This window comes from Gracilinanus agilis, chromosome 4, assembly GCF_016433145.1.
Source record: "Gracilinanus agilis isolate LMUSP501 chromosome 4, AgileGrace, whole genome shotgun sequence".
Classification (NCBI taxonomy): domain Eukaryota; kingdom Metazoa; phylum Chordata; class Mammalia; order Didelphimorphia; family Didelphidae; genus Gracilinanus; species Gracilinanus agilis.
This window is the reverse complement of record NC_058133.1, coordinates 116037821-116056746: the sequence shown is the minus strand read 5'-3', so window position 1 is coordinate 116056746 and position 18926 is coordinate 116037821. Positions and strand designations below refer to the sequence as shown.

The 18926-nt window shown below is 36.0% G+C and overlaps 1 protein-coding gene across 3 annotated transcripts in view; it reads right to left on the bottom strand.

Moving 5' to 3' along the window:
* The window catches only part of HHAT (hedgehog acyltransferase), a 601381-nt gene that overhangs the window by 424546 nt on the left and 157909 nt on the right, over positions 1 to 18926 (bottom strand). For all 3 annotated transcript variants that reach the window (XM_044672463.1, XM_044672465.1, XM_044672466.1), the window contains one exon: positions 14134 to 14284. In XM_044672463.1, coding sequence (XP_044528398.1) covers positions 14134 to 14284 — 151 coding nt within the window. The remainder of the gene's footprint in view (positions 1 to 14133; positions 14285 to 18926) is intronic.

Here is an 18926-nt window from a genome sequence, read left to right as displayed (position 1 = left end):
CCCTCTCTAATTTGTTAATACATGCACTCAAGGATATAAATTTCCCCCTGAGTACTGCCTTAGCTGCATCCCACACAGTTTGGTAGGATGTCTCATCATTGTCAATCTCTTCAATGAAATTATTGATTTTTTCTATGATTTCTTCTTTAACTAACTGGTTTTGGAGAATCATATTACTTAATTTCCAATTAGTTTTTTATTTGCCTGTCCATGTGCCCTTACTAATTATAAATTTTATTGAATTATGATCTGAGGAGGTTATATTTATTGTTTCTGCTCTTTTGCATTTGTTTGCAATGTTTCTATGACCTAGTACATGGTCAATCTTTGTGAATGTACCATGTGCAGATGAAAAGAAGGTGTATTCATTTTTGTCCCTATTTATTTCTCTCCACATATCTATTAAATCTAATTTTCTAGGATTTTATTCACATCTCATCTCTTTCTTATTAATTTTTTTGTTTGATTTATCTAGATCTGAAAGAGGGATATTTAGATCTCCCACTAATATAGTTTTACTATCTATTTCCTTCTTGAGCTCTGCCAGTTTCTCCTTTATGAATTTGGATGCTATACCATTTGGTGCATACATGTTGAGTACTGTTATTTCCTCAGTGTCTATACTGCCTTTTATCAGGATGTAATTACCTACCCTGTCTCTTTTAATCAGATCTATTTTTACTTTGGCTTTGTCATAAATCATGATCACCACTCTTGCCTTCTTTTTCTCATTTGAAGCCCAAAAGATTTTGCTCCAGTCACGGACCTTAAGCCTGTGTATGTCCACCCACCTCATATGTGTTTCTTTAGACAAAATATGGTAGGATTTTGGTTTCTAATGTACTCTGCTATTTGCTTCCATTTTATGGGCAAGTTCATCCCATTCACATTCAGAGTTATGATTATCAGTGGTGTATTCCCCAAGATTTTGGTATCCTCTCCTAGTTCTACCCCTTCTTCTTAAGCTATTTCATTCTTTTTTTTTTGAACTGGAAAATGAGTCATTTATTTATTAGTTAGGATTTAAATAATTTATTTTTTTTGAAAAATTTTCCACGGTTACATGATTCCTGTTTTTACTTTCCCCTTCATCCCCCCTTCAATCCGCCCCCCCATATCCAAAGTGCATTTCCACTGGTTTAAACATGTGTGATCAGTCAGGACTTATTTACATATTATTGTCTACCCCTTCTTCTTACACTATTTCCTTTTAAACCAGTGGTTTCTTTTAGACCAGCCCCCCTTTTTCCCTCCCTTGATTTACTTCCCTTTCCACCCAACTCCCTTGTTATTCACCTCTTTTTATTTTTTAAAGCCTAATGAATTCCCTCCCCCCTCTCCTCCTCTCCCTTTTTTGATCTCCCCACTCCCCTGCTCCCCTTGGTTTATCCCTTCTGACTTTCTCAGTAGGGTTAGATAGAATTCTATATCCCAATGGATACAGCTACTCTTCCCTCTCAGGGTTAATTCTGCTGAGAGTAAGGTTTAAATATTACCTCTTAATGCTCTCTTCCTCTCCTTTTTCTAATAGTATTCATCCCCTCCCCTTCCCATGCTCTCTTTGTGTGGTATAGAATATCTTATTTTTCTTATTCATTCAAGTTTCTCTTGATGCCATCTACTATTCACCCCCCTCTTTTTTCCCCCTTGTCTCATCTTAGACCATTTAGTGCTCCAACCTCTCCCTATGAATAATTCTTCTAATTGCTATAAAGTGAATGCAGTTTTTGAAAATTATACATAACATTTCTCCATATAGGAATACAACTAATTTGATCTTATTAAGGCTTAAAGAGGTAAATTTAAAAATAACAATTTTCTTTCTTTCTCCTCTGTTTCTTATTTACCTTTTCATATTTCTCTTGGTTTTTGTGTTTGGATATTGAACTCTCCATTTAGTCCTGGTCTTTTCTGTGCAAATACTTGGAAATCTTCTGTCTTGTTGAATGCCCACACTTTCCCCTGGAAGTATATAGTCAGTTTTCATGGGTAGGTGATCCTGGGTTGTAGACCCAATTGTCTTACCTTTCTGAATATCATATTCCAAGCCTTGTGGTCTCTTAGTGTGGAGGCTGCCAGATACTGTGTGATCCTAATTGGTTCTCCTTGATATCTGAATTGTCTCTTTCTGGCTTCTTGTAAATTTTTTCTTTTATTTGGAAGATCTTGAATTTGGCTATTATATTCCTGGGGATTATCTTTTGAGGGTTTAGTGTAGAGAGTGATATTTGGATCCTTTCAATGTCTATTTTGCCCTCTTGTTGAAGAACATCAGGGCAGTTTACTTGGATAATTTCTTTTAGTATGGAGTCCAAATTTCTATTAATTTTTGCTTTTTCTGGATGACCAACGATTCTCAAATTGTCTCTTCTAGACCTGTTTTCTTGATCTTATATTTTCTCAGTGAGATATTTCATGTTTCCTTCTATTTTATCAGTCTTTTGACTTAGCTTTATTTGTTCTTGCTGTCTTGAGAGATCATTGGCTTCTACTTGCCCAATTCTTGTCTTTAGAGACTGGTTTTCTGCTATAATCTTTTGATTTTCATTTTTGATTTGGTCTATTCTGTTTTTCATGGTTTCCTGCTGCTTAATTATCATTTTGTTTGATTTCTGAGCATCTTTCTCCAATTGGGAGTTTCTTTCTTTTAACCTGTTAATTTCCTTTTGAGCTATTTCCCACTTTTCTTGCCAAATCTCTTCCATCTTTCTCATGATCTCAGATTTGAACTCTTTAGGAGCTTGTGACCAATTTTCATTTTCGGGGGAAGGTTTGGATATGATTACTTGTTTTGTTCTCCTCTGCTATTTGCTCTGTTGTCTGGATTTTTTCTGTGTAAAAGTTGTTGAGTGTTAAAATTTTCTTCTTGATCTTTCTCTTTAGAGGTTCTTGTGCATGACTTGTCATTATTATTATGATGTTTTTTTTTCTTTCTCAGTCAGAAGTCTAGGTGAGGCAGACCTGCCTATCAATCTGTGGAGCAGTTTTTGTCTGAGTCAGAGCTCCGTGCGGCCTTCTCAGCTTTATCCTCTAGCCCACAGTCGGTCTGCACTCTTTAAGTTCCTATTGTCTCAAGTTGAGCTGTTCTCAGGGTCAAGCCTCCTGGTGGTCCCCTTGCTTGCTCATCTGCCCGAGACTCCTTTAACAGTCTCAGGAAGCTGATTCCACAGTCATGTACCCCTCCGCACTGGGTCCCCAAGGTCCATGCCTGAGCTCAAGGTCTGCATTCAAAGTCTGGGTTCTTTAGCCTCTTGGGGTCTTAAATCTTGCTGCTCTCAGGAGCAGGCCCTGGTGATCCCAGGTAGCTTCCAAGAACATAATGGATGCCCCAAACTCGCTCTAACTCTTGTGCACTGGCTTTGGCACTGTAAGTGGTGGGGGTGAGGGTGGGGTTGCTCAGCTTACATTTTAATGAGAGCTATTTCACCCCGATCCCACGTACCTTCAATGCTGTGCCCTGTTATGGGATCCCTTTGTTCATCTGGATTTGGTTTTTATGTCCTCTTAAGGAGTCCTATCTGTGTGAGTTAGGAGAGGTTAAGCACACTGCTTCTATTCTGCCACCATCTTAAACTGGAATTCCTCTAGCAGGCAAAGAATTCGAAATTGAGGGGATGCCCATCAAATGGGGAATGATTAAACAAATTGTGGTATATATGATGGTGATGGGATACTATTGTGCTATAAGAAATGATAAGGAGGATGCTTTCTGAAAAAGCTGGAATGATCTGCAAGAACTGATACAGAGTGAAATAAGCAAAACCAGGAGAACATTGTACATTATAATAGCAATATTTGACAATTATTATCTATGAAAATTGGCTACTCTCAGCAATGCAATGATCTGGGGCAATTCTGAAAAACTTAGGATGGGGAATGCTATCCACCTCCAGAGAAAGAATTGTTGGAGTCATCTTTCACATCAGTGTATTTATGGTTTTATTTTGGGGTTACTCTTACAACAGCAACTAATATGGGAGTGTTTTTTGCCAGACAGCATCTAGCTGCCCTCTCATTCCATTAAGTAAAAACCTTTACTATCATGATTTCACTAACTGGATTAGGGAAAATAAATTGATGAGGGGTGCCCTGATCAACCCTTCCAATATATAAGTATGTACTGAATAAACATATATGGAATAAATATAAGTACAGGGCAAGTAAATATAAGGTAATTTGTGAGAAGAGATATTGGCAGTTAGAAGACAATTAAAGGCTTTGAAGTAAAGTGTTTGAGGTGTGTCTTGAAGGAAATAAGGGATTCTCCAAGGCAGAGTTGAAGAGAAAGTGCATTCCAGGCAGGGAGAACAGAGACAAAAAATAGAATACTGTATGTAAAGAACTTAGGTCAGCGTGGCTGGACCACATAGAGCAATGAAGGGAGTAATGTATAATGAAGTGAGAAAGATCTTAAAGTAGGGTTATGAATACTTTCAAAAGTCAAACAGAATAGCTTGTATTTTATCTAGAGGCAATAGGGAGCTGCTGACATTTATGGAGTAGAAGTGATGTTATTAGATTTCTGCTTAAGGTATATCACATCAGCATCTCCACAGATTGGATGAGGAGAAGGGAACTTCAGGATAAAGGCACGGGGACTGATTAAGGGGCCATTACAGTGATCAAGATTAGAGGTATCCCAGTACATAGTGATTCTAGGACTTCTTTTTATATTTTATTTTTAAATCCCATATCAGTGCCTTATACCACTGACAAGAGCGTACTCACCTCTTTCAAGCAGTAATTCATGAGTGGAGTTGTGAGCCTCAGGGATCATCATGATTCAAAAAATGCAGAGGGCATGTTGTGTGAGATAACAGAGACAAATGAAATTGACCCATAACTTTCTAGTAGATGTGGGAAATTCTACCACTCTGTACACTTCCCTTTCATAGCTAGAAATCAAATCAGAGGAACATGATGGGATTTCTAATGTGAAAATTCAACCATATAATATCATCTTTAATGGTTCTTGGCAAAGAACACTCACAACGGGCCTCACCCAAATTAAAACATGTGCATGGAAAATTAAGCAGAAAATCTGCAATTTTTCAGACTTTTATAAGACCAAAGTAATATTATGCTGGTGGAAACTCATATACTCATACACATATATACATTCTTTCTTCATTTTCCATCAGTTTTTCTGCTTATTTTTGAGTCAATGAACATCACGCCTCCCCTAGGATGACCTAATCTCATCATCATTCAGATCAACTCAGCTTTGATACTCAATGCCTTCTCAGAGTGCTCAGTTGTCTCCTTTCTCTGACTGGACAGCAGGAAGATAGAGAGAAATTCCTCCCAAAACCTTCCTTTATCTAGGCACAGATCCAGATAATTCCTCATTTTCCATCAGCAACTCTGACCTTGTGCTTGGTACCCCTCACTCTTTCCAGAGTCCTTTTGTGTAGTCTTCCCTCTTTAGATTATAAGTCTCTTGAGAGCAGAGGCTGTCTTTCTTATTTGTATCCCAAGCACTTGGCACAGTGCCTAGAACAAAGAAGGCATTTAATAAATGTTTGTTGACTGACTGACCCATTTACAAACACACACACACACACACACACACACACACTCACTCACTCTAGAGAACTGTTATGTCTGTGATTATATTGTTGGTGTTAAATGACACAAAGAATACCTGAGGGGAACACGCTACCTCTCTTAACCACCTTCAAGCAAACAGCAATTTTTCATGGCCAATTTTGGTTTGTTGTTGTTTCAGTCATGGACAACTCTTCATGACCCCGTTTGGGGTTCTCTTAGCAAAGTCTGGAATGGTTTGCCATTTCCCTCTCCAGTTCAATTTATAGATGAGAAACTGAGGCAAACAGGGTTAAGTGACTTGCCCAATAGCTGAAAAGGGATTTAAATTTAGGTATTCCTAACTCTACACCTGTCATTCTATCTACTGTACCACCTAGCTGCTCCCCAATTTTAGCTAGCATGTCTCATGATATCTCACAGTTAATGACCATTTTTTTCTTTTTCCTGATTTAGTGTTTAGACTTTTCTAGTTGATATGGGACATGGATAGAAATGACTCCTCTTCTTTTAAGTGCCTTTTCACTGTCAAAACTATCTGAAAAATGTCTGCTATCAACCAGTATATTGTCCAAACGTGTAGTCTCTTCTCTTATAAAAAATGGAAGGCTAAAAGTTCAATTACTAATATCAGTTCAGTCAAATATAGTAGGACAATTTTAAGCAATCTTTGAATGTCTTTTTTAAATTCTTTCCTTTACCTTCCATCCATCCTGATTTTTCCTCCTATGAATGAATGAATGGAGTCAACAGAGTACAAGGAAAAGGGCACAACTTGGATTCTGGAAAGATCTTCCTTCAATTTCAACCTTTGATACTTACTTGTTCCATTGTCATGGGCATACTTTACAACTCTCTAAGTCTCAATCCTTATCTATAAAATGGCACAAGGAGAGTTAATTCCCCCCTCAAAAGGTCAATCACTAATTCCTGATCATTCAATACTCTCTTATCAGTCTCTCTGAAGAGCTCTGAACTTAGGGTTTCAAAGTAAAGGGACACAGGGAGGGGGAGGCACACTCCTAGTGTAGGTGAGAAGACAGAAAATGGAAAAAAAAGTGAAAGCCATTTACAAGGTTAAGAGAAGAGTAAAAAAAGCTTACCCCTGATAAAGGGAAAGCCATTTTGGCTCATCCTTTAATGTGTCAGAGCAGTGCAAGATAGAATGTCATACATTGAGGGCCATTTCATCATCAGGTCCTTCTCTGCCCAAAGTAAGTATTCATCTCCATTGCTTTACCTTCCTATTAATATTTCTGGGTATGTATCTTGACTCCCTTTTAATGCAACAATTTAAAAATGAATGACATTTCAAAGAAATTCAGGGAGAAAAGCAATTCTCAGCCAAGGGATGGTACTGAGCAGGTTGGATAAAATTCCAATCATGGAGATGACAGATTTGCTATCTATCTCTGTGGCATAAATAATTATCCAACTGAAAGTATTCAAAGAGCAAAATGAGTGTCCTGAATCTCCAGTGTGCTTGAGAGGGTGAATTGCTTCATGTAATAAGAAAACAAGCCACATGTGGGAAGATCACACAAGAAAATACAAGAAGCCAAGAGGATGGACTAAACTACTGGGCTGGGCAATGTGTTTAGTCTTGAATCAGTTTCCTTATCCTGTCTGATGAAGGAAAACCAGATAATCCTTAAGGTCCTTTTCAGCTGGGGTGTTCTGTTACTGTAATTCCACTCTTTCTTTTTTGCATTGTAGCTAACAGTCTATTGAAGCCTAAGGACTCCTTCTCAGAACAATGTGAGAATTTTTTTTCTTTAAAACCCTTACCTTTGGTCTTGGAGTCAATACTGTGTATTGGCTCCAAGGCAGAAGAGTGATAAGGGTAGGCAATGGGGGTCAAATGACTTGCCCAGGGTCACACATCTGGGAAGTGACTGAGGCCAGATTTGAACCTAGGACCTCCCATCTCTAGGCCTGGCTCTCAATCCACTGAGCTACCCAGTTGCCCCAATGTGAGAATTTTTTAATAAAATTTATTCCCAGGTATCTCAGTTCCTCTTCCCCTCCCTGCACCATAGAAGGCATCATAACAAAAATATATACATAGATACATAGATAGATAAATTATGTATTTCTTATTTCTATTTATCAGTTCTTTCCAAAGAAATGTGGAGTGAACATTTACAAATCATTCTCCAAATATTAATTTTGTAGCTCTATAGAATGTTTTCATGGTTCTACTCATTTCACTCTTCATTATTTCATGTAGGTCTTTTTAAGTTTTTTTTAATTAACTTCATCAATCCTTACAGAATAATGGTATTTCATCATAATCATATACCACAATTTGTTTAACCACTCTCAATTGATGGACATCCCCTTGATTTCCAACTCTTTGCCACCACACAGAGACTTTCTATAAATACTTTGGAACTTATAGGTTCTTTTCCTTTTTCCATGATCTACTTGGAAAATAGCCCCAGCAATCTGAGCCTAAGGATATACACAGTTTTATAATTCTCTAGGCATAATTCCCAATTGCTCTCCAAAAAGGCTGGATCAATTCACGGTTCCATCAGCAGTGTATTTGTGACCCCATATCCCTGCATCTCCTCCAACATTTATCATTTTATTTTATTTTATTTTATTTTAAAACCCTTACCTTCTGTGTTGGAGTCAATACTGTGTATTGGCTCTAAGGCAAAAGAGTGGTAAGGGTAGGCAATGGGGGTCAAGTGACTTGCCCAGGGTCACACAGCTGGGAAGTGACTGAGGCCAGATTTGAACCTAGGACCTCCCATCTCTAGGCCTGGTTCTCAATCCACTGAAAACATTTATCATTTTAGCCAATCTGATAGGTGTGATATGATTTCTCTGGACTGTTTTGATTTGCATTTCTCTAATCAGTAGTTATTTAAAGGATTTTTTCATATACCTACATATGGCTTTGATGTCCCCATCCAAAAATTCTCTGCTCATATCTTTTGACCATTTATCAATTGTGGGATGGCTCTTATTGTAAAATTGACAGAGTTCTCTATATATTTTAGATCTAAGACCTCTATCTGAGAAACTGTCTATAAATTTTTTCTCAATTTTCTGATTTCCTTCTAATCTTAGCTACACTAATTTTATTTATTAAAAAATCCACTTTAATTTAATAAAAATATCTATTTTGCACACCACAATATTCTCCATCTCTTGTTTATTCATAAATTCCTCTCCTATCAATAAATATGATAGGTAATATGTTCCTTGTTCTAATTCATTTATGATATCTTGTTATGTTTAGGTCATGAGTCTATTGTGGTCTTATCTCAGTGAATGGTATAAGATATCAGTCTATATCTAGATTCTGCCAAATTACTTTCCAATTGTCCCAGCAAATTTTACCAAATCGTGTTCTTATTTCAAAAACTTAGATCTATATTTCTGTCAAATACAAGTTTACTATAATCTTCTACTACTGCCCATATGTCTGTTCTGTTCCACTGCTCTACCATTTTATTTCTTGGCCAGAACCAAATGCTTTTTTTTTTTACATTTTTAAACCCTTAACTTCTGTGTATTGGCTCCTAGGTAGAAGAGTGGTAAGGGTGGGCAACGGGGGTCAAGTGACTTGCCCGGTCACACAGCTGGGAAGTGTCTGAGACCAGATTTGAACCTAGGACCTCCCATCTCTAGACCTGGCTCTCAATCCACTGAGCTATCCAGCTGCCCCCCACAAATGCTTTTTATAATTACTGCTTTATAATACAGTTTAAAATCTGATACTACTAGATTACCTTACTTCACAAATTTTTTCATTAATTCTTTTGATATTCTTGATCTTTTGTTCTTCCAAATGAATTTTGTTACTATTTTTCTAACAAAAAATAATTTTTTAGTAATTTAACTGGGAAGGAATCAAATAAGTAGATGAGTTTAGGCAGGATTGTCATTTTACTTATATTGGTTCTGTCCATGCAAGAACAATTAATATTTTTCCAATTATTTAAATATGGCTTTATTTGGGTAAAAGATTTTTTATAATTATGTTCATGTAATTTCTGAGCTCATTTTTGCAGGTATGCTCCCAGGTATTTTATTCTATCTGTGGTTATTTTAAATGTGATATCTCTATCTGTTCTGGCAGGTCTTCGTTAATAATAAATAAAAATACTGATTATTTATATGGATTTATTTTATATATATTGTGTTAAAATTACTGAGTTTCAACTATTGCTAGCATTTCTAATACTATTATCTGAATAATGTATTTTAAGGCATAAAATATAACAAAAGAAACCAGTTAATTGAAATATACTTATCTATCTAGATATACATATATTTATATGTGTGTATGTATGTATAATACAAATTATATACATATATATCAAAAATAAGTTCACAGATTTCAGGTTAACAACTCCTACGTTATTTTAGGAATCTGAGGAAGCTACTCGTGTTCTTCACCTTTAAAATTAGAACTATCTACCTGCTGCCTTCCTGTCTCACAATTTCATTAGAAAATGAAGTATTTAGCCAGGATATAGGCACAAAAATAAGAGCTTTGGAGTTGAAACTTATATGTTCTCTAGTTTAATCTCTTCATTTTTGATTTTGAAACCAAGCCACATGAAAGGAGAAATTATTTATCCAATGATACACAACAGTTAAGTGGCAGAGCCAGCAGTCTTTGTACCAGATCTTCTAAACAATGCCCTTAAGGAGGTTATATTTTCAAGTTTAAAAAATAATTACCTTTGTGAACATTCTTCAACCGTCTAGCCAAAGTGAAAAATACTCAGGGGCAAATTGAGTTAGGACAAAGAAAAGCGATTTTACATCATAAAGTGGCTAATAACTATAAGAAATTCATTCTATCTGCAAAGTTAGGTAGATCTAAATCATAAATAAATCCAAGAGAGATTTGGATAGATTAATGGATGGCAATGTCATAATGTGTTGCTAAAGAAAACAACAAGAATTTCTTAAGCACTTATTATGTGCCAAGCACTTTACAACCTTCTCATTTACTTCTCACAACGAACTCAGGGGCCTGAGTGCTATGGTCATATCCACTTTACAATTTAGGAAACAGAAGCAAAGAGAAACAGAGTCAACACAAGTAAGTATCTGAGGCCAGAACTGAACTCAGATCTTCCCAACTCCTAGCCCAGTGGTCTTTCCATTATATTAACCCTATAGGATAGGATATATCCTTGATTAAATTAAATTCATTTCAATTAACTTTAATTTAATAAATGCATATAAAGCACGTACTAATAAAAAGCACTGAGCTAAATACTGGTGATAATAATCACCAAAATAAATAGTCTATGCCCTCACTGAATTTATACTCTACTGGAATAGATATAATATGTTTATATTTCTGGCTTAGAATTGATATTAAGTATTGGTTCCAAGGCAAAAGAACAGTAAGGGTTTGGCAATTGGGTTGAAGTGACTTTTCCAGGGTCACATAGCTAGGAAATTTCTGAAGTCATATTTGAACCCAAGTCCTCTGGTGTCCAACCTAGCTTTCTATTCCCTGAGTCACCATACTGCCACTACTAAAGATTTTAAAGGAGGCAAGTGATATGGTCAAATCAACATTTAAAGAATACCTGGAAGCTGTGTGAAGGATGGTTTGGAGAGGGTAGAAACTGGAAGCAGGAATATTATTTGAAAGGCTACTAAAATAGTTCATGCTAAAAGTGATAAAAACCTTATCCTGCATAGGTAGAGGATTATTGGCTAAAAGGAAAGAGATGTGACAGAGATACTTAAAGAGAGAATTAGTAAGATGTGAGAACTGATTGGATTTCAGAGATGTCAGTAAAGGGAGGAAGTCAAGAAATAACTCTAGGATTCAAAACTAGATAAATGGAAGGACACAGGTACCTTCAATGGGAAGGGTCAAGTTTGGAGGATGAATGGATTTGGCAGAAAATGTAATAAGTTCTATGTTGAATATGAATGAATGAATGAAAAAGTATTTATTTATTTGTTATACCATATGCCCACGTTGATGAACCAATAGCACACATGCTGGAGCATGCTCCTTTACTCCTCTCTATATTTACCTGAAGACATTTCTCGCATCTCCTGCCCCTCTTCCCAGAAGCCCAATAGCAGTGCTTCCTCCCTCCCCTGTGTGGTGTAAGGTAGGGAGGCTCACATGCAGCATGAAGGTTGCAGTTTGTGCACACAGTCTCATCACTGCAATAGACTATACCAATTTATTGAGTTATTCAGTCATTTTTCAGTTATGTCTGACTCTTTGTGAGCCCATTTAGGGTTTTCTTGGCAAAAATACTGGAATGGTTTGCCATTTTCTTCTCCAGTTCATTTTACAGATGAGGAAACTAGGGCAAATAGAATTAAGAAACTTGGCCAGAGGTCAGATTTAAAGTAAGGAAAATGAGTCCTCCTTACTCCACGTTTGACATTGCTGCCTAGCTGCCCAAGTTATGGAGAAACAAATACAAAAAGGAAGCATTCTCTATCTTTAAGGGGCTGATACTTTAACAATGGGAGACAACTTATAAAAGGAAATGGTAACCAGGGAAAACCGTTTTGGCCTGGGGAGTCACTGGGTGTATAAGTAGAAAAAAATGTGTCTGTCCAATGACACTCCCTTTTGAACTGGCAATAGTAGTGGTTCACTGATTATACTTCTTAAAGCAATGGGTGAAAAGGTGGGGGGAATGAGGATCTACCTACAGTGACAGGATGGAAAATGGCCAGATTGAAAATGAGTATGGATAGGCCCAGAAGCTGAGTAACTTCCAGGCATGATCTTTGGAAGTCCAGTTTGGGAAATGAGGTTGGGATGGAGGGCATAACAGCTACAATAAAGGAAAGGAAATTATATATTGAGTCTGAGATATTTATGGGGCATTCAAATAAAAGATGTCCAGCAAGCAGTCAGAGATGTGGGATTTTGAGTTCAGGAGAAAGAATGGGCTTCTTCCAATTCTCAAATTCTGTGATTGTGTGAGATAACAATTAAAGCTAGGAAACCTAATGAGGTCACCAAGAAAGAGACTGAAAAATTCCTAATCTCTGAGAGCAACATTAAGGGATCATATTGTATCACACAATTTGGGGCCAGAAAAGACCTTGGAGAACATCCAGTCAACCTGCTTGTTACTGCCACTTAACAGTCACGCCCTTTCCTAACTTATCCTTTGGAAATCATAGTCCTTACATGAAGTTTGCTGTTCCAAAAGTAATTCTATCATATAAAATCAACTATGTTCACCCCCTGGCTTTTAGACTTGGAACAACCAATGATGAGCATTCTTTCTACATACAGGAATCTGAGACCCATAGAGAGAAAGTAAATTGCTCAAAATGACATTGGGAATAAATGGATTAGAGTCAAACTAATCTCCTGACTCCAAAACCAGTCATCTTTTCATCATATCATGCTACAACCCTAAAGTGAGATTTTAGTGAAAAAAAATCTCATTAATCTACAATGAAAATTAACACATTATCAACTATATGCAGTTCTTATGCAATGCAGATCTGGAAGGGAAATAAAGTCTACATTCTGACAAATATGGAATAGACAAGCCAAAAAGCTATAAGAGAACCACAATAGCAAACAAGTCAGAAACAGCAAGAGACAAACCGAATTAATACCATTGAAAATTTCTTTTAATATGCTTTAATATGTTTTTTTCTTCAAACACCAAATTTACATCTCAATAACTGCCTTCTCCAAAAAAATAGAGTCCTTCCTTATGACAAAACCAACCTAAGGAATAATCTGTTTCATAATATGTACAACACTCTGTACCCATAGCCACCACTTCTATACCAAGAAGAAGCAGATTTTATCAGTAGTTGAGGGTTCTTTTTTAACAAAAACTCTGGGGAGATCATGCATCTGGGAGGAACTTGTGCCCAGTGACAGATGTTGCAAAAAATTATTTCTATCATAAACCCAAAAGAGCCTTTCTCTAGGAGTACAGAGCCTATAGGTTACATGTAGGGGGTGATGAGATTTTTTAAAACACATTCTCCTATGGGGGCAGCTGGGTAGCTCAGTGGATTGAGAGCCAGGCCTAGAGACGGGAAGTCCTAGGTTCAGATCCGGCCTCAGACACTTCCCAGCTGTGTGACCCTGGGCAAGTCACTTGACCCCCATTGCCTACCCTTACCAATCTTCCACCTATAAGTCAATACACAGAAGTTAAGGGTTTAAAATTTAAAAAAAAGAGAGAGAGAAAAACACATTCTCCTATGCATAACCACAAATCATTATAATAATGTCTCATCAACTAAATAGGATGTCAAGGCAATATCAGATACCCAGAAAAATGTTTCAATTCACTAGGAAACCACACTTTCATATGACTTGAATTTACAGAGCTCCTTTCCTTTTTCAAAGAGCTTTCCCACTCATCTTCACAACCTCATAATATGCTAAAGAGGGGGATGTGCCAGGGATAAATTATCCATTTCCTTTAGACAAATAAGTAAAGCAATGAATGGGGCAAAGAATTTGCCCAAACTCATAAATAAGAGTTAACTGCAGAAGACAGAGCTAGAACCTAAATTTCCAGAACACTATCCCGAGTTTTTCTTCATGAAACAACCCAAACCATGTTAGGAAAACATAGAACTAACCTCCACATTCCAGTGAAGCTATACATTGTGCTCACACATCGGGGAAGGGCAGGAGGTAGGATTCCATCCAGCTGCATAGCCAGGGCAGGAACACCAAAAAGGACCAAGTACTTCACGTAAAAAAAGAGTACTTGGGCTAATGCTAGTCCACCTAAAAGGCAAAGAAGCACGTTAAAAAAAATTCCAGTGGTCCCTTCTATTGGCTATAATATTCCAAAAGAAATATACCACACCCCATCTCCACTTCCTTCACCCCCATACAAAAACAAAAACACAGTAGCTCACATCAACCAAAAAGCATTATCAAACATCTTTTACTGGATCATCATTGTTGACTCTAGAAACAGTCTGAGTTAGAAAATATCAAGTTGCAATCATTTTTATTAATGGTGTCAGGGGACAAATCTATATTCATTTTATGAATAACATACCTTAATAGTTTTATTTCTAATGTATAAAGATCTTCACTTTTTGAATCTTTTTTCTAATAAAAGGTATTTTAAGTTATAAATCATTACACTAATTTTATTTCAGGACTTCATACATAAGGTCAGTTGTAATGGCTAATAGCTACAATGATCTCTCATTTCTTTTGTTTCTATTACATATAACTTGTATTTTCTTTAACATATAAGATAGTCAATATATTAATTTCAAAACAGTTCTGCTTAAATCTGTTTCCCTCTGAACTTCCTTCATTAGCATTCTTTTTTTTCCTTTTCTCCTTTATTTTTGGCATCACTAGTACTAGCCCCCACTAACCCACGAACTTTCTCATGATCAAAAAAATCCTCTCTTGTTACAAATAAGCTTAATTAAGCAGAATAAATCAAGTTTTCATCATGTGCTAAAACGATGTGGCATTCTGTACATCCACTCCATTGATGTGAAAAGGGAAACAGGGTGCTTCATCATTAGTCCTGGAATCATGATTGGTCATTAAATTGTTCAAAGTTCTTAAGTATTTCAAAATTGTTGTTCTTTACAATGTTTCAGGTATTATATAAATTGTACTCAAGTTCTATTCATTTCCCTCTACATCGATTCACACCATTCTTCTCTGGCTTCTCCAAATTATTATTTTTCATAATTTCTTGTAGAAAGCACTACAATATTATATTACATTCCATATCCTCTAGTTTGTTCAGCCATTCCCCAACCAATGGGCACTGTCCGAACATTCAGCAGGTTTTTCCTACAACAAAAAATATCGCTATGAATATTTTTACAGATATTTTCTTCCTGTCTATTTGATACATTAAAAATATGTCTAACAAAGATATTTCTGGGTCAAAGTTTAGTGAGATTTGGTGCTATAGTTCTGCATTGCTTTCCAAAATGGCTGGACGAATTCATAGCCCCAACAACAATGCATTATTTTGCTTATCCTCTCACAGAATCTTCAATAGCAGTCACCCCTTTTCTGTCATCTCTCCCAATCTGATCGATATGCAAAGGAAATTAAGTTGTTTTCATCTGAATCTATATTTTTATTAATGACTTAGAGTTTATTTCCATATGATTGTAGATATCTTGTTTTCTTCCCTTGATAATTGTCTCTTCATATCTGTTGACCAAGGAAATGGATCTAGTTTTTAAACATTTGAAGCAGTTCCTTACATATTTTGGCTCTCAGACTTTTATAAGAGAAACTTGCTACAAACATTTTTTTCCAGTTATTTCCCTTCTAATGTTCAACTATACTGAATTTATTTTGCAACAGGTTTTTGAATTATGTAATCAAAATTGTCTAATCTACCTTGCATGGCCCTCTTTATCCCTTTTATATTCAAGAACTCTTCCCCTACATATAATTGCAAAAATAATATATACATACTTATTAGGAACTTATTTTCGCATATGACATGAGATGCTGATCTAAACCTAATCTCTTTGAGACTACTTTCCAGTTATCCTGGTTGAATTTATTGAATGAGTTCTAACCCTAGTAGTTGGGTGTGATTAGATTTAATTAACATGCTGTCACTAAGTTCATTTGTTCCTAAATGTTGTGTACCTCATCAGTTCTGCTGATCACTTTTTCTGTTTTCAAATAAAATTAAACAGTTTTGATGCTTATTTATTTGAAGTGTATTTTTAAGATTGAGTATTGATACATCTCTTCTTTCCCACTTTTTTGATTATTTCCCTTTAGAATCTGGACCAAATTATATTGTTCCAAATAAATATGTCAAAATGATGGGTCCTTCTAGACTCCTCTAGCACATCAATCAGAATACAGTCCTATGCCTATAGTCAGAACAAAGTACTAGAGTTTCTCATTATCACTGTGGCTCCCCAATTTTTTTCAAGTTGTGACTCCTATCCATTTTCCTCCAGTGAAAGAGTGCTACATGCTGCAAATATCCTTGGATCATCTCTGATCCAAGTGTAGGAAATTTGGGGTTTATTTACCTGGAAGTCATGTTGACTTTCCTGATAAAAGGGTCCTGTATGTATCCAGCTGTCTTTTTTGTGTTATTCTGGTATAGATGGAAATATTTATTTTTCTTGATTATTTCTTGATTATTTTATGGGGGTTTGTGTTATTCTTATATGAATGAAGATATTTATTTTCTTTGATTATTTCTTGACTATTTAATCAAATGCTATTTTTATTTCTTTGCTGGAGTAAAAATAGGAGGCCTTGTCTTTTCTGTAGCTTTTCCTGTAGCCATCTTAACTAGAAGTCCCCCTTACATGTTAAAATAATTTTGGAGTTTTGCTATTGATTAGAAATGCAAATAACAAATTTGAATGAATAAAAAAATAGGATTTTCTATTACACACAAAGAGGGCATGGGAAGGGGAGAGGATGAATACTATTATAAGAAGAAGAGGAAAAGAGTATTAAGAGGTAAAATTTAAACCTTACTCTCAGTGGAATTAATCCTGAGAGGGAAAAGTAGCTATATCCATTGGGATATAAAACTCTATCTAACCCTACTGAGAAAGTCAGAAAGGATAAACCAAGGGGAGTGGGGAGGTCAAAGAAGTGAAGGGAGAAAAAGGGGAGGGAATTCATTAGGCCTTAAAAATAAAAATAGGGGAATAATAAAGGAGGGGGTAGAAAGGGAAGTAAATCAAGGGAGGGGACAAGGGTTACTGGCATAAAGCAAACCACTGGTTAAAAAGAAAATAGTATAAGAAGAAGGGGTAGAACTAGGAGAGGATACCAAAATGTTGGCGAATAAACAACTGATAATTATCACTCTGAATGTGAATGGGATGAACTCGCCCATAAAGTGGAAGCAAATAGCAGAGTGGATTAGAAACCAAAACCCTACCATATGTTGTCTACAAGAAACACATATGAGGTGGGTGGACATACACATCTTGAAGGTAAAGGGCTTGAGCAAAGGTTTTTGGGCTTCAAATGAGAAAAAGAAGGCAGAAGTGACGATCATGATTTCTGACAAACCCAAAGTAAAAATAAATATGATTAAAAAAGACAGGGACAGTAATTACATCCTGATAAAAGGCAGTATAGACAATGAGGAAATAACATTGCTCAATATGTATGCACCAAATGGCATAGCATCCAAATTCCTAAAGGAGAAACTGGCCAAGCTCAAAAAGGAAAAAGATAGCAAAACCATACTAGTGGGAGATCTAAATATCCCTCTTTCAGATCTAGATAAATCAAACCCAAAAAAAATTAAAGAAAGAGATAAGAGAGGTAAATGAAGTCCTAGAAAAATTAGATTTAATAGATATGTGGAGAGAAATAAATAGGGACAAAAAGGAATACACCTTCTTTTCAGCTGCACATGGTACATTCACAAAGATTGACCATGTACTAGGTCATAGAAACATTGCAAGCAAATGCAAAAGAGCAGAAATAATAAATGTAACCTTCTCAGATCATAATGCAATAAAAATAATAATTAGTAAGGGCACATGGAGAGGCAAATTAAAAACTAATTGGAAATTAAATAATATGATTCTCCAAAACCAGTTAGTCAAAGAAGAAATCATAAAAAGAATCAACAATTTCATTAAAGAGAATGACAATGATGAGACATCCTACCAAACTGAGTGGGATACAGCTAAGGCAGTACTCAGGGGGAAATTTATATCCTTGAGTGCATATATTAACAAATTAGGAAGGGCAGATATTAATGAATTGGGCATGCATCTTAAAAAAACTAGAAAGCAAGCAAATTAAAAATCGCCAGATGAAAACTAAATTAGAAATACTAAAAATCAAGGGAGAAATTAATAAAATCAAAAGTAAAAGTTCTATTGAATTAATAAATAAGACTAGAAGCTGGTATTTTGAAAAAACAGATAAAACAGACAAAGTACTGGTCAATCTAATAAAAAAAAGGAAAGAAGAAAAGCAAATTGACAATATCAAAGATGAAAAGGGAGACCTCACCTCTAATGAAGAGGAGAAATAGAACACCAAAATAATCCCATATCATAAAAAGAAATTGAACAAGCCATCAAAGAACTCCCTAAGAAAAAATTGCCAGGGCCTGATGGATTCACAAGTGAATTCTATCAGACATTCAAAGAGCAACTAATCCCAATACTATACAAATTATTTGATATGATAAGCAAAGAAGGAGTCCTACCAAATTCCTTTTATGAGACAAATATGGTACTGATTCCAAAGCCAGGGAGATCAAAAACAGAGAAAGAAAACTACAGACCAATCTCCCTAATGAACATAGATGCAAAAATCTTAAATAGAATATTAGCAAAGAAACTCCAGCAAGTGATCAAGAGGATTATCCATCATGATCAGGTGGGATTTATACCAGGAATGCAAGGTTGGTTCAACATTA